Below are 15026 nucleotides of genomic sequence, written 5' to 3'. Positions count from 1 at the left end.
AAACTTATTTTATCTGTTAGTTGTAGAAAAATATTTTTGGTGTTACTATTATTACAATGTTGCTAAAAATGTTCATGATAAAAAAAATGTATATAAAAAAGTTTGGTTTATGTTTTTTACCTATCCTTATTTTGATTTTGTAAAGTAAATTTCTTAGTATTAAAGAACATTGTAATCTGTCTGTGCTCGTTTGCATAAAGATCATAAGCAACACAAGAAAAATTAACTGCATTTATAACATCAGACTTTGTTAACATCACTTGTTTTTTTTCTCTGGTTATGGATTAACTGAATTTATCAGTATTAAAGAACTTGGTAAACTATGTTATGTTTGGTTGCATGAAGCAATATTATGACTCTGTTGAGGCAGATGTTATTTAATGCCGTCAAATTTATGTCATAGAGAGTGCTGAGTAAAAAAATCACTTCTAGATCAGTTTATTGAAATATTTAAAATGAAAATAATAATAGCAAATTAAAAACATCAAAACAGCCATGTGCATCAGTTATTAAACTTAAAATTTATAATTTATCAACAGTCGATAAATTGTACATTCTAATACAGTATGTTGTGTGCCAGTGTCACAGCATCAAGGGGAAATTTAGTTTAATGAAGAGAAAAGCATAAAAAGGTGCTGTATATAAAGTAAGCACACTTGTGTGTTACTTTTCTTTCAATCTACGTTAATATTTGTGAGTCTAACTTTGGCGCGTATGTTGCTCATTTCCATTTTTGGTGGGCGAAGCCATGGCAATATAAAGCTGAGCGCATCATTTGTCTGTCTCACTCTCAAGTCATGAGCTGTGGTGATGATGTGGTTCCTCCTCCTGCTTCTCCACCTTGCTCACATTGAGCTGGTGATCTCACAAGGCAAGTTAATTCAGTTTATTTCATTCTGAACACTAGTAATATTGTTAATTGTTTGTATTAATTTGAAAAATTTTTAAAAATGTCTTTAAAGTATTTTAACATGTTTCAAATATGATTTTAAAGCTCAAGAAATTTCTCTATAACAGAATCAGAATCAGAAAAACTTTATTTATCCCCAAGGGGCAATTAACATACAACAGAGCAGCATGGCGTTGAAGATAAGGACAGGGCATAAACAGGCAATAAGAGTGTATATGAGCGTGTGTGTGAATGCGTTAGAACTGAGTCCAGATGTTATACTGAATTTGAACCAAAAAACCCACAAAACAATCAATGCAGTACTTTTGTGTCAAATTCAACTTAGGAAGGAATCCTTGAAATAACTTTAAAATATTATTTATATTTTAAAATCCATCCATTCTCTCGGGTCAGGGTCGCAGGGTGAGCTGGAGCCTATCCCAGCTATTTTAGGGCGAGAGGCAGTGTACACCCTGTACAGGTCGCCAGTCTATCACAGGGCAAACATATAGAGACAGAGAACCAGTCGCACTCACAATCACACCAGTGGGCACCTATGACTCTCCTTCTCTCATTTTATTTAAAACCTATATGTAAAATTGTTTTATTTAAATAGCAGCTTTTTTTTTAGGTCAAGTTGTTGCAGAAATGTAACAGTTCAATTCAAGTGTATGTCCAGATTTCTGTATTTTTAAAAAAAATCAAGACTTTGCAAACTGGGTTTTGCTGTTAAAAAAAAAAAGTTAAGGAAAGTACAGTATTTACAAAGAGCTCAGTGACAAGAGGCGCGTGTCAGAGGTGGGAAGTCCGAGATTTTTGTAACTGATTCTGCAGATGCAGGTACGAAATATAGTGAGGAGAATATTTAAATTAAGAACACAAGCTGATGTTGTCCTTGATATTGAAATGAGCTGACTGCACCTGTGTTTAAAACAGTGCAATATTTGTAAATCATCCATAAAACTAACCACATCCATCAGCATACATCCGGATTGTACTCGCATGCTATTTTGGCCCATTAGCAAATTTAGCCCTCGCCGGAAATCACGATGGTCCAGTGGTTAGTACTGTCACTTCACAGTGAGAAAGTGGTTCAAATCCAGCCTGGGGCCTTTCTGAGTGTAGTTTCCCTGTTCTCCTCGGGAGACTTACTTTTTGCAGTTCCCAAAAGTAAGTCAGCCATGAAAAAATCATAACAATAATAATAATTTGCTGTATAAACCTTGTGTGTTCCTAGCTGAGGACAAACTGATTCTAAAAAACAAAGGAGGCTACCCATGTGAAGGCTACCTTGAAGTCTACCATAACAACACATGGGGCTATGTTGGTGATACACACTGGGACAAGAACACTGAAAAAGTGGTTTGTAAGAGCACTCACTGTGGGGAACCTGTGGACAGCTCAGTAACAGATATTCTTAAGCCTTCAGAAGACAGCACGATCTGGCTCAATGAACTGAAGTGTGAAGGAGACGAGAGCGCTCTGTGGGAATGTAAACATCCTGGTTGGCACTCCAGCTATTACTCAAAGCTCACAGTGAAAAAACTTAAGTGTTCAAGTAAGTTTGTTGGATCTTTCTTTCTCTTTTTTTTCGGGGGTATTGAAAGTACTGACAAAAGCTGCAACTTTAAAAGCTTAAAAAACTCTCGCTAAAAGTTGTTAAGAAAATGAACTATATTGGAAATTGAAATTTCCAATATAGAGAAAGATCGATTGGAAAGATCGATTGTGGTGTTTGTTTGTTTTTTATCTGTATTTATATTTGGTTGGTAATTGAGTGCGCTCTTCAAGGGAATATCACATTGAGCCTGGATAGATACAAATGTGCTGGAGCTGTCAAGTACTCCATTGATGGCAAATTTGATGGTTACTTTTGTAACAACAGCATTGGTATGTATTTTCTTTTTGCTAATCTTCTATGTTTGAAAATGGCAGAGCCGTTCAAATATTGTCAAGATTGCTCTCTCAATTTGATGTTATAATAATTTTTTATTGCTTTTTGAAATGTTTTGGACTGTTTTAATTCCTCTCTTAAAAAGGTAAAAAAGAAGCCAGTCTTCTGTGTGAAAGTCTGGGGTGTGGTGGACTCAGAGAAATTCCTCCCTCAGAGAGGATGGTTAGTGAAAAATTCACAGGCTCAACAAAAATGAAGCTCGATTGTTCAGCCTTTAAAAATGCAGACCCAGATCATCTGTGGCAGTGTGTGAATGGCAAACAGGATAATTCAGCATCATGCCAACCTGTTTCTGTCATATGTGAAGGTAAAACACACACACACACACACACACACACACACACACACACACACACACACACACACACACACACACACACGCAGACAGACATTAGGTAAACTGATTTTAAAGCCGTGGTAAAAGGTGTTACATATTGAATATGGTGAAAGTGTTTTTATGAACAGGTTATATGAGACTGCAGCTCAAAGGAAACCAGTCAAATGTGTGTTCTGGGCAGCTGGAAAAAGAAGAAAATAACACCTGGGTACCTGTTCAACAGGACAACTTTACTTTTGATGTGTGCCAGCAAATGCACTGTGGTAACTCTCTCAGCCCAAACAACAGCACAAACAAAAACCTTAATGTGACTTGCACAGGTAATTCAACACATTTATATTCCAACACAAACAACTTCCAAGCAAACACTTCACACTGTAAAACTGCTCTCTCTCTCTCTCTCTCTCTCTCTCTCTCTCTCTCTCTCCCTCTCAGATGAAGTTAAAGTAGTTCTGCACTCTGGTAAAGACAGCAAGTGCTATGGTACAGTTAATATTCAAGTGAATGGTTCAGTTAAGCCTGTGTGTGCCTCCACCTGGACTGAAAAGGAAGCTGAATTAGTCTGCAAGGAGCTTGGATGCGGGAAAGTGAGTTTTCAAGTTTAGTCACCATAAGTTACCTGTTGTTCTGATACATGGATACTGAGTGTATCAGAAACTGTCCATACAGCAGTGCTACTGGGTTTATTGTAATTAGAGTACTAAAGTGCACCATTAATACTGAATGCACATGAAGTAAAAGCTGCTGGAGATGATAACAATATTATATATTTCTTTGATGTCACAAGAATATTAGTGATCACCATGTAGCTTTTTCTCCTCACTATGGTTGGATTGATGCTTTTTTACAGGGTTGCAACAAATGTTTATTTTGTGAATTTTAATTATCACTTGATTTGATCAATATGGCATTGTTTGAACCTCAAAATGATTAAAGCAGGGGTCCCCGACTCCAGGCCTCAAGGGCTGGTGTCCTGCCGGTTTTAGATCTCACCTTGAGTCTACACACCTGAATCAAATGATTAGTTCATTACCAGGCCTCTGGAGAACTTCAAGACATGTTGAGGTGGTAATTTAGCCATTTGAATCAGCTGTGTTGGATCACTGACACACCTAAAAACTGCAGGACACCGGCCCTCGAGGCCTGGAGTTGGAAACCCTGGATTAAAGTAAATGAATTAAAATTAAAAATGTTTAAAGTAAGTTCAACAGTTTGAGCTCCTAATCAATCCAACCAAACAAGTGGATGTGAGTTTTATCTGTACTGTTTGGTAACTTAAGTTATTCCACTGTCTGTGATTTTTATTTAGTTCACCACTCTTTTTTTCCCAGGCTAACAGTATGCAGTGACTCATTGTCTTTAAATCAGTCTGTGTTTTCTGTCTGTCAATGAAATAAAGCAAACTCATAAATGCTTTGTTCTAGCTGATTTATACTCAAGAACCTCGAAATTCAAGAGGGATAATGGACCATGTGAGCTGCAAAGGCACGGAGTCCTCACTGTGGCACTGTCAGGCTGAGCATGGCAACAATATCCAGTGTTCAAAACAACCTTATGTGGTGTGTTCAGGTGAGATACAGCAGTGGAAATGTACAGAGTGGCTGCTGATGGCCTTTGTCTGCTTTTATAATGGGATTTTAAATTCTGCAATAAATTGTCTGTCGAGAGAGAAAATCTGTAACTTCATTCAATGAAATTGTGACATTGTCAAATTCTGATTAAATTTTCCCAAAATGTGTTCATCAAGAGTTTGATTTAATTTATTTAATCTTTTTGTGTTTCGTGGCTGATAAATCTCTTATTGTCATGGTACAGACAGTGTGGAGGTGAAACTGGCAGATGGTCCTGGAAGATGTGCTGGAAGATTGGAGATAAAGCATGAGGGCCAGTGGAGGAAAGTTCCTGCAAAAGGATGGACAGAGGATCAGTCAGCAGCTGTCTGCAAACAACTGCAATGTGGGGAAAAAGGCAAAACTGAAAAATTCAGTCAGGGTTCTGGTAGCTTCCTGTCATTAACGTGTCCAACAAATAAGAAGATATCAAAGATATCTGAGTGTTTAACAGCCAACTCAAACTCAAACAACCAATTTTCAGATCAGGAAACGGAAGCAGTTGGAATCACCTGTGAGGGTGAGTGTCACGTTATAATTTCTCTGGCCTTCAGTGACATTAGCTGGAGAAACTGTTTCCTTTCTTAAAGGAAGAGTTTATCTATCTTTGGCCTTTCAATTGCTATCACTGATGATATTGGTAAATATCAAATACCATAAACTAAAATACCATAAAATGTTAGAACCAGGAAAAAGACATTTTCATTCATAGATGTCAGTCAGAAGAAAAGAAAATGTTTTTTTCCCTGAGCTTAGTTAACTTCTCTTTTTATTCCTAGAGCTCCTTCAGGCTCAACAGTCCTTCCATACCTACAGTTTAATACTTCCAGACTAAGAAAGGGATTTGTTAAACTGTTTTGATCATAAAAGTGAAATAAGACACTAAAACTTTAATTTATCATGTCATATAAACATTTTTTCTTTAAAATACTACCCTGACTTTTTACTCAAAAATTTAATTAAAAGATTATTTTTGGCACAGTTACGTGCTTAGTAAGGAAAGTCTTAAAGACGATGCTCATTTTTTGCTTATAGAGATAAAACTCAGTATATTTTATAATCTTATAAACATTAAATTGGCCTCCAGTAAAAACCTTCAGTTGATCCAGAATGATGCAGGGAGAGTACAAGAGAGAGTAGATTTGTCCTATCTTGGCTTCTCTTCATTGGATCCCTAGATAAAATTTAAAATCCTTCTCTTCACATGCAAGGTCTTGAATAATCAGGCTCGGTCTTAAAGAACTTACATTGCCAATTGAGCACTTCCCTCTCAGACTACAGGCTTACTTGTGGTTCCTAAAAACAGAATAGAAGGCAGAGGCTTCAGCTTTCAGGCCCCTTTTCTGTGGAATCACCTCCCAGTTTGGATTTGGTAGACAAACACCTTCTCTATTTTAAGATTAGGCTTCAAACTTTCCTTTTTGATAAAGGTTATAATTAGTGCCCAATAAGATGACCCTGAACAATCACTTAGTTATGCTGCAATAAGCCCAGACTGTGTTTTATCTCCATTCAGCTTTTTTCACCAAATATGTGTTTATACACCACTTTCCTATTTTTGTGTCCATCAGGTCACAAGGTGGTGTTTTTGAATGGAACCTGTTCTGGTCATGTGGGGATAGAGCATGGCAGAGAAATCTACTGGCTCTCTGGGTCTAAAGAGACATGGAACCAAGAGTCTGCAGACACAGTGTGTCAGCAGATGCATTGTGGGAACGCTACCAGCTTTTCTTTCAATTCTAGTGCTGATATGATTAATAAAGTTTGGAAAGACTCTTTTAGCTGCTCATCCAGAAAAAAGTCTCTTTTTGAGTGTAACCAAACTACACCTCTGCCTCCTGACCACCAAACTTCTACTGCCCATGTGAAATGTTCAGGTAATGTGAAATGTGAATGAGTTAAAGTATAAAACTAAGACTAAAGTCATTATGGAATTGATTTATTGTGTCACTAGTTGTAATGTGATCCACCCAGAAGAGACAATTTATTTAGAACAGACTTTACCTTTTAATGTCCATAGATGTACATTCACTTCCTTGTTTTCTCTCAATCAAGTTTCTACTATTTTCAGTTTTTTCTGAAACCCAGCTCGGTCTAAGAAGTTGTGAAATATCTGCTGATACTAGTTTCCTCTTAACTTTTGCTTTTTCAATGTCACAACAGGAAATATTGAGATGAGGTTGACGAACAGCTGCTGGGGAAAAGTCAAGATTCGTGTAGAAGGCAAGGAAGGAGATATGTGTGCAGACACCTGGACAGAAGACAAGTCTGTGAAGCTGTGTGAGAAGCTGAACTGTGGGACGCCCATAAAAGCCCACAACAGTCCCAGAGATGGTGATATCATCATCAAGAGTTTACACACAACAAGTCAGACTACTGACCTGACACAGAGCATCTTTGTCAAAAACCAGGACAATGATAACTCCTGTAATCAAAAACCAGCCTATGTTGTTTGCTCAGGTAATTAATTGTTTTAAAAATATTTTTATATTGCAAAAATATAATAAATGTCATATCTTCGCTTTTTAAAAAGTTTCATTTTCAACTCATTTGGTACCTTTGAAAAAAGTGCCAGTTTTATTGCTCCAATTTATTGGTTGGTTGATTTTTTTTGTCACTAAGTTACAGCATACCAGAATTTAAAAAACAAACAAAAAGACATTAATCTGTTTTTAAATGTTCCTTCAAATGTTTTAAAAATATCTGTGTAAATACTGTTTTTCATAATTAAGCTAATTTGTTTTAAAGAAGCAAATATGAATCTTTCTGAAGCTATCAGACTGAAATTCTTTACACTTATTTCATGTTTTCACTAAGATGTTGATGGTTCTTGTTGCTTAAAATTCTAATTAAAAATAAAATAAGAGTATTGTAAATATATGGTATTATTTTGATATTCTTTTGTTTCAGGTAGTGTCAAGCCCAGATTTAGCATTCCCAGTTACAAATGTTTTGGAAACATAGAGGTGGAGTATGAGGGGAAGTGGATCCCTGTGTGCGAGGATGCTCTCAAAGACACTAACAATCGAAACACCATCTGTCAGGAGCTTAAATGTGGTGATGCTGTCGAGACTCTTCCCTACTTTGGACCTGCAGCAGATAAATTAGCCATTTTAAACCTAACCTGCACTGCAAATGCTAACAGTCCATTATCTGCATGCAGCAATATTACTGCTTCTACAGCTGCCTGCAAACACAGTGGCCTCCGATGCTCTGGTGTGTATAATGATCTTTGTTTCTTTTACAGTCACTTTTGTTTCAACAAGTTCTTAATTATTGTTTGGTCCTTCAGCCTAATTTTAACATAAAGGGTTGGAAATTAAATTGAAATTTAGTGAAATAAAGGTTAGAAGTTTAACATCATCACCTTCATTAATCATATTTGTTCTACTCAGTTTTACTATTTTCTTTTCTGCTTGTTGTCCATGTCACCAGTATGGCTCTGCCACACAGTCTGACTCACTTAAATAATGTGTGGAATCAGCTGGAAACAGCTAGCCTGTGCAGTCTGATGGTTATAAAAATATCTCTGTCATCAGTTGTCATCTCTTTGTTATCACTCTATAAAATTATTTTATTTACACAGCAGTCAGCAGGTTAGCTAAACTTTAAAAATGTAAAACTTTAATTTGATGCAGGATCATAATGTCATTTCTGTGTGCAGACTGTGTTATTTATATCATTCAGATCCTGTTGATTACATCATGTTTTGTGAACTTTTTGTTTCTCTTGTCTGTCTCAGAATGGAGGACGATGGTACCTGACAAAAAGGCCTGTAGTGGAACAGTGTTGGTTCACTGGAGACAGGGACCCAGTGCTGTTTCCAGAGAAAACTTCAGTGAAACTGAGAAGGAAAAGCTTTGCCAGGATATGGACTGTGGTGGACACCAATCAACAAATAAAAGCCACCCCCAAACAATTGAAATAGATTCTTTTTGGAACAAAAGATTCAGCTGTGGTAAAAATCCAGGAAGCATTTGGGAGTGTGAAAATAAAACCACACCCTCAAGGAAGGAGCCAGTCTTTATTGAATGCCAAAGTAAGATTTATATCAGCAGGACTGATCTTAAATGATCACAGACTTTTTACATTTGCACTGGAAACACTGAAGAGTGAAACAAGACTCTAGGAGTGTGAAAGAGAATTATTCCAGATACACTGGATAAAGTAACAAACCAAAGCTAAAAGTGTTAAATGAACTATTTGATTATGGACTTGTGCTTCATATTTTGACTTTGTAGTGCAGAGATGATTAACTGATCATTTCCACTTCAGTGCTTTATGTCTTTATCAATACTTGACTGCAGTGTTTTATTGCTTTGCCTCCCAGAGGAGCCCAGTGTCAGCCTTTCACACAACTGTAGTGGGGAAGTGAGGATAGATGGCGTTCCAGTGTGTGCTAGTAACTGGGATCTATCCTATGCACACAAAGTTTGCCAAGAAAAGCTTTGTGGCAATGCTGTCTTCATTAAACCCAAAGCTCCATCAAGGGGTTCAGGTAACATTTACCATGTCAGCTGTGAAAAGTACCATTCCATCATTGGCCAGTGCAGGAGGACTAAAGGAAAGTGTGACACAAATGCGGTGTTCATTACTTGTAGTGGTAAGTGTGAGTCCATACACCTCTCTTTCTATAGACTCATCCCTATATACAGTACATACATGTATGTCCTCTATTAATTTTGGTAGTATTTTAATCTATTATCTTGGGGTAATTTATATTATAAAACAGAAGATTATTTCTTTAAAGTAAAATGACATTGTCAAGCTCATAAGATAGCGAAGCCCTAAATAATTTGCATTGCAAACCATGACACTGATACTCTGGCAGGTTCTGTCCAGCAATCTGAGTTATTTTTTGAAAATTTCTAAAAAAAAAAAAAATAAATAAATAAAAATATGTTGAACACATGTTTTACACTCCAACTTTAATAAATGTAAAGTGATGACAGGTGCTTGTTTTGCTTCTAGTGATTTTGCTAAAGCTAAGCTGACCATCTCTAACATCATATTTGTCAGACAGAAGTGGATGAGCTTGTTTCCTTCTTTAAACACAGTTTCTGTGCTTTTACAGAAAGTGTAAAGTTCCGCACGACTGAAAAACATGGAGGTGTCCTTTATGTCAGTTATCGAGATAAGTGGGAAAGAGTATGTCTATTTAATCCTTCCCAAGACTTAAACGCAAAGCTCTGTGAAGAAATTAATAATGTGACCCATAGCAGCTCTAAGGAAGACAAACAGGTAAATCTTTACATTCTGCTTCTTGAAGCGGTCACTGATTTGTCTCATATTCTACTGGCTCTGCATCTCAGCTTAATTACATCTAATAATGCAGACTGGAATCTCACATTTAAAATATTTAGGTTTATAAAATGGAAAGAAATGCATGAGACGTGTATCTGAATAAACACAAATTGACCAAATGTTTGAAGTCAAAAACTTTCTGGACACTTTGCTGACACAAAGTTTGCAGAAATATAAAAGAAATTGAATGTCCCAATACTTTTGGTCTGGACTTCTAGTGACTTCTTTTGCTGTGTGTTGCTTTGATGCTTCAGTCAGGCCTGTTTTTTACTGCCAGAGAAATTTCAGTGTTTTTTTTATTCTGGCTGTATCTCTAAATGTGAAAAAGTTTAAATTTGATTCAAGGTCAACTTAGAAACAACACTGGAGTTCACTGATGTTACCATGGACGTCAAGCGTGCCGTCAAGCAACGTTCCTGTGGAAACGCTTTTCCAGCTACAATCAGTTGTAAGAGAAACCATAAAGCCCTCAATCAATTAGTTGTTTTTGACAGAAAGACACTTTTTGTATTCTCTAAATCTGAGCTGACTTACTTTGATTAACGTGATACTGATAAATTGTGACTGAAACTCACTGTGACTGAATCCAGAAAAAGCATAATAACCTGGCTGTGTTTGATTTCAGGCTATATAACAGAGCCTCCCACACCACCACCGCCAACACGTCCGCCTATACCCAAAGGACCTGTTATCGTGGGTGTGATATTTCTTCTTGTTGTAGTGATCTTGATTTCTTCATTTATACGATTGTATGTCAGGAGAGTCAGGGAGTCCAGAGCTTTAGGTGAGTATATTTATTACATGACTTACACACATGTTGTTTTTTTGTTTGTTTTTGCTCTAATGAATTACCTTAAAAAGCGTAAAAATCCTGACTGAACATGAGATCAATCCAGATCTTTCATGCTTAAAGGAAAAAGGTGTTGGAAACTTTTTGCCATTAGAGGGCAGTCTTTCAGCATACTGACTGAATTCTGACTTCAAATAATGCCGTCAGTGCTGCTGATTGCACAAGGAGCACATCAGCTCGACCAAACTCGACCAAATGTAAATACAGAACAGGGAAAATTAAGCACACCTGTGCATGTGTTGTGCTTTTCATGCTCTTGTGCTCCTTGTACAGTTACTCACTGGTACATTAGCACAGTGCATTGGTGAGGCAGCTGTTGCTGTATGAGTAAATCTATAACACTGTAACCTTTCAGCAAGAATGCTGCCAGGGAAAGAAATGGAGTTTGAAAGTGGAGATTATGAGGACGTCATGGACAAAGACAATGAGATGGAAGACTTCAGTCGTGGCAGTGAGTCATTCATTCAGTTTTATCTGTTTTTTTTCTAAACAGTGTTTAAAGTCCATAGCTTAATGGCCTTTGATAAACTCCACACCACCACTATCGTTATTTTAATTTGGGCACGATAATATAAGAAGCTGCACCACCTACACTGTTATATTTTACACTAACTACTGCATCTTAGTACTACAGTTTTCTGTCTTCATAACTTATTTTTAAATAACTGTACTATATCAAGAATGTCAGTTGCTCTGCCCATATAAATTACATTCTTTCCTGTTTTAAATATGTTTTTTTATCCTTTTCAACGTCATCCTCCCTGCCGTCGAGTTGAAGGTGCCTAAATTTAAATTTCACCTAAATTCAAAAAAGACAGACATAAAACAGATTTAAAAAGTAAAATTATCTTTCAAAGTGACTTCTGTCTGGATACAAAGACCAGAAAAAAGTAATATCAGGACAACACATCTTCTCTTTGACAGGATTACACCATCTTTTGTTCACTTATAAATCCAGACCCCCACCTTTTTTTTTAGCCAGTACCTTTAGCTTCTTTGTCAGATCGTGTGAGAGTGAAACCAGGTATATACACGTTATCCAATCCAATCCAACTTTATTTATATAGCACTTTAAAAACAACAAAGTTGATCAAAGTGCTTTCCAATAATAAAACAGAGATAGCAGTTAAAAACCATACATTAAGCAGACAAAGATATAAATATAAATAACAATAAAATAAATACATAAATGAAAAAGAAGATAAAAATAAAAATAATTCAGTATATTAAATATTAAAACATCAGTAAAATAGACAATAAGATATAGAATGAATAAAATTGGAGGGGAGATGGAGGGGAAATTTATTCCATAGTTTGGGGGCCACAACAGCGAAAGCTCGGTCCCCCCAGGTGTTTCAGTCTCGATATGGGGACAGCCAGAAGTGACTGGTCAGTTGATCTGAGAGACCTTTGTGGAGTGTATCGGTGTAGAAGGTCTGACAGGTAAGAAGGAGCCAGGCCATTTAAAACTTTAAAAGCAAAACATTAAGTTTTAAAATGAATTCTGAAATGGACAGGCAACCAGTGTAAAGAGGCAAGAACAGGGGTAATGTTCTCACCTTTGCGTGTCCCTGTCAACAAGCGAGCAGCAGCATTCTGGACCATTTGCAAGCATGATAGTGAAGCCTGATCAATACCAATATAAAGTCCATTACAAAAATCAAGGTGAGTGGTCACAAATGCATGTAAAACTCTCTCCAAGTCATAAAAAGAAATAAAAGGTTTTACTTTACAGAGCTGCCTCAGCTGAAAAAAGCTTTTTCTCACCACTGTATTTATCTGTTTGTCCAGACATTAGAGTCTGAGATGCTTTGATTCAACCATGTTTCAGTAAAATAGATAAGACTGCACACACAGTATACTTTTTGAGTCTTTAGCAGTATCACTAGCTCATCACTTATTTTCGTAGAGTTGACAGACTTTGCTGCTACCAGATCAATAATAACCTTAAGGTAGAATTATCACCTTTCTGACACTGTCACAAATGGAAAAGTAATACATTTCCTGTTTATTAAAGTGTTCCTTTCTTTCTATAGTAGACCCCTTTTTTGTTCAAGTATTTTCCTGCCTTAGATTTATTTCAGACAGTTCCCAGTTTCTTTAAAAATAAAAAACAGGCACAGATCTGGGATGTGGGAGTTTATTTTGTAATCCAACATTAGCTTTTTTTCATTCAGGATTCAGATCTGAGACTGAATTTGTCTCAGAGAATGATGGGCGGAGTGTTTCCTCTTTACCTTATGATGATATTGATGAAGCAGATGAGGCTCGACCCCTGACCTTTCCGGCCACTACTGCTCCTGCTGCCCGAGACATCAACGTTCATGAAGGTGTCCATAATGAAAACACTAGAAAGTTCTGAACCAGTTTGAACACACTGTTTTCACATTTCAGTACCAATAAATTTCAAATTTGAAAATGGCATCTATGATACTAGTCAGTGTGTAATATGTGCCAAATATTTTTCTTTGTGACAGACGGGGTGACCTATGAAGTGGAAGATCCACAGGAGAGTTATGATGACATCGATACAGTCCCTGAAACTGCACAGACTACAGCAGAGGTCCACGACAGCCCTGAAACACAACATGACTTAAACACAGCAGCCCCAGGATTGGTGAAGAGGGATGAGGACTACCTAGAGCCAGATCAAGATGAGTGAGCCAAATGCGGCTTTAGAAACTACTTTAAAAAAGTCTCACAAAGTGGCTCCTGACAAAATTAACAGTTCTTTTTCTCTAATTAAAAATAAGAGGACAAAATAATTAAAATCTATTGATGCAACATACATTTACTGAAATTCCTTGACGAAAACTACATTTAAAGCAAGAACTTAATTTTAAAAGAATTTAAATTCTTCCATTGATCCTGTATAGCAAAAAACTTAAAATGTAAAATGTAACAAAAAAGACGGATACTAGTGTTATCAATAAATCATTCCATGATGTTGTGTTTAATAGTAGTTGAATGTAAAGCTTTTATCAAACATGTCTATACTGTGTAGTATTACATTTTTCATTCAGTTTTCTTTGTTTAAATGTGTGATGTTGATGCGACAGATGAGCTAGCGAATAGATAGATAGATAGATGGACATTAAAATAGTTTGCTTAGCTTACAGCTTCTTAAAGGCGGGGAGACAGCTAGCCTCTTCCTGCTTCTTGTTTTCAGGCTTAGCTAAGCTAACTGCCTTGTTACATTTATATTCAGCTATAAATGTGAGTGTAATATCGATATTTTCATCAAACTCTGTGTAGAAACAAATAAGTGCGTGCCTCATAATATTAAGCTACTGTTCTAAATATAGTATACTCTTTAAAACATAAAGAATTCAATAAGTTTTGGTTGCCATCTTTTGTCTTTCTGAGTGATTTTGTTTCATTTAACACATTCTATCAGTAAATGGTCCAACCTGAAATACCAGTGCTGTTGGTATTTTGAAACTGGTCTCTTTAGTCCTCATGTTAAAGATGCTCAACTTTACAGAAACATATCTGAGTCACAGGTGAGTGATCTTTCATCGTGTTTAGTTTCGCTGGTAGGTACATTTTGTTTCAGCACTAGTCAACATTAGCATTTCAAGTCACTGTGAATTACGGATGTACTTTGCTAACAGAACTGGACAGCACTATGATTAGCTGCTAACTCCCAAGCTCTACCCTACTCCCAGCTGAGATTACATCCTGTTCATACCCACTGGAGGGATGAATAACACTGCTTTACTGACAAAAGTGAATGACATTTTTAGGTGTCATCCTTTAAGTACATCTAGTGATGCCTCAGACACTCGGGGATTTTGGAAATGGCTTAGATGTTGAGTATCAAACTGTATGTTATGTATGCTATATATAGTTTGATACACAGCACAATAAGCCATTTTATCAATAAGACGTCGCTTTTAGAGTCTCTGAAGCTCTGAAAATGAAAATGTTACATACAATTCTTTCAGGTTAACTCTTTCACTAATGTTTGGGTTCAAAAGAATTTGAATACATTTTCATGATCATCCACTTTAATGTTCTCTATTATAATTAATAATTTTCAGTTGAATTCTTAAAACTATAACAACCATTTAAATTTTAGC

The 15026-nt window shown here is 36.5% G+C and overlaps 1 protein-coding gene across 1 annotated transcript; it reads left to right on the top strand.

Moving 5' to 3' along the window:
• The first annotated feature begins 808 nt into the window (after positions 1-808).
• On the top strand, positions 809-14293 carry LOC116331965 (scavenger receptor cysteine-rich type 1 protein M160-like). Its single transcript, XM_039604571.1, has 19 exons — positions 809-871; positions 2127-2447; positions 2681-2779; positions 2929-3150; positions 3309-3500; positions 3616-3767; positions 4605-4749; positions 4996-5310; positions 6362-6667; positions 6954-7250; positions 7701-8006; positions 8533-8829; positions 9121-9393; positions 9865-10031; positions 10440-10542; positions 10720-10878; positions 11300-11395; positions 13122-13274; positions 13422-14293. The coding sequence occupies exons 1-19, from the start codon at positions 811-813 to the stop codon at positions 13604-13606; spliced, it is 3849 nt and encodes a 1282-aa protein (XP_039460505.1). The 5' UTR covers positions 809-810; the 3' UTR covers positions 13607-14293.
• The last annotated feature ends 733 nt before the right edge of the window (positions 14294-15026 follow it).

Source organism: Oreochromis aureus, linkage group 20 (genome assembly GCF_013358895.1).
Source record: "Oreochromis aureus strain Israel breed Guangdong linkage group 20, ZZ_aureus, whole genome shotgun sequence".
Lineage (NCBI taxonomy): Eukaryota > Metazoa > Chordata > Actinopteri > Cichliformes > Cichlidae > Oreochromis > Oreochromis aureus.
This window is presented reverse-complemented; position numbering and strand designations above follow the sequence as displayed.

Bases quoted from the DNA above. Each gene is read 5' to 3' on its own strand.
- LOC116331965 (XM_039604571.1), top strand. From the start codon at position 811: ATGATGTGGTTCCTCCTCCTGCTTCTCCACCTTGCTCACATTGAGCTG. The intron at 10,032-10,439 runs GTAAATCTTTAC...ATTTGATTCAAG, and splicing joins GCTCTAAGGAAGACAAACAG to GTCAACTTAGAAACAACACT. The intron at 10,543-10,719 runs GTAAGAGAAACC...GTTTGATTTCAG, and splicing joins TTTTCCAGCTACAATCAGTT to GCTATATAACAGAGCCTCCC.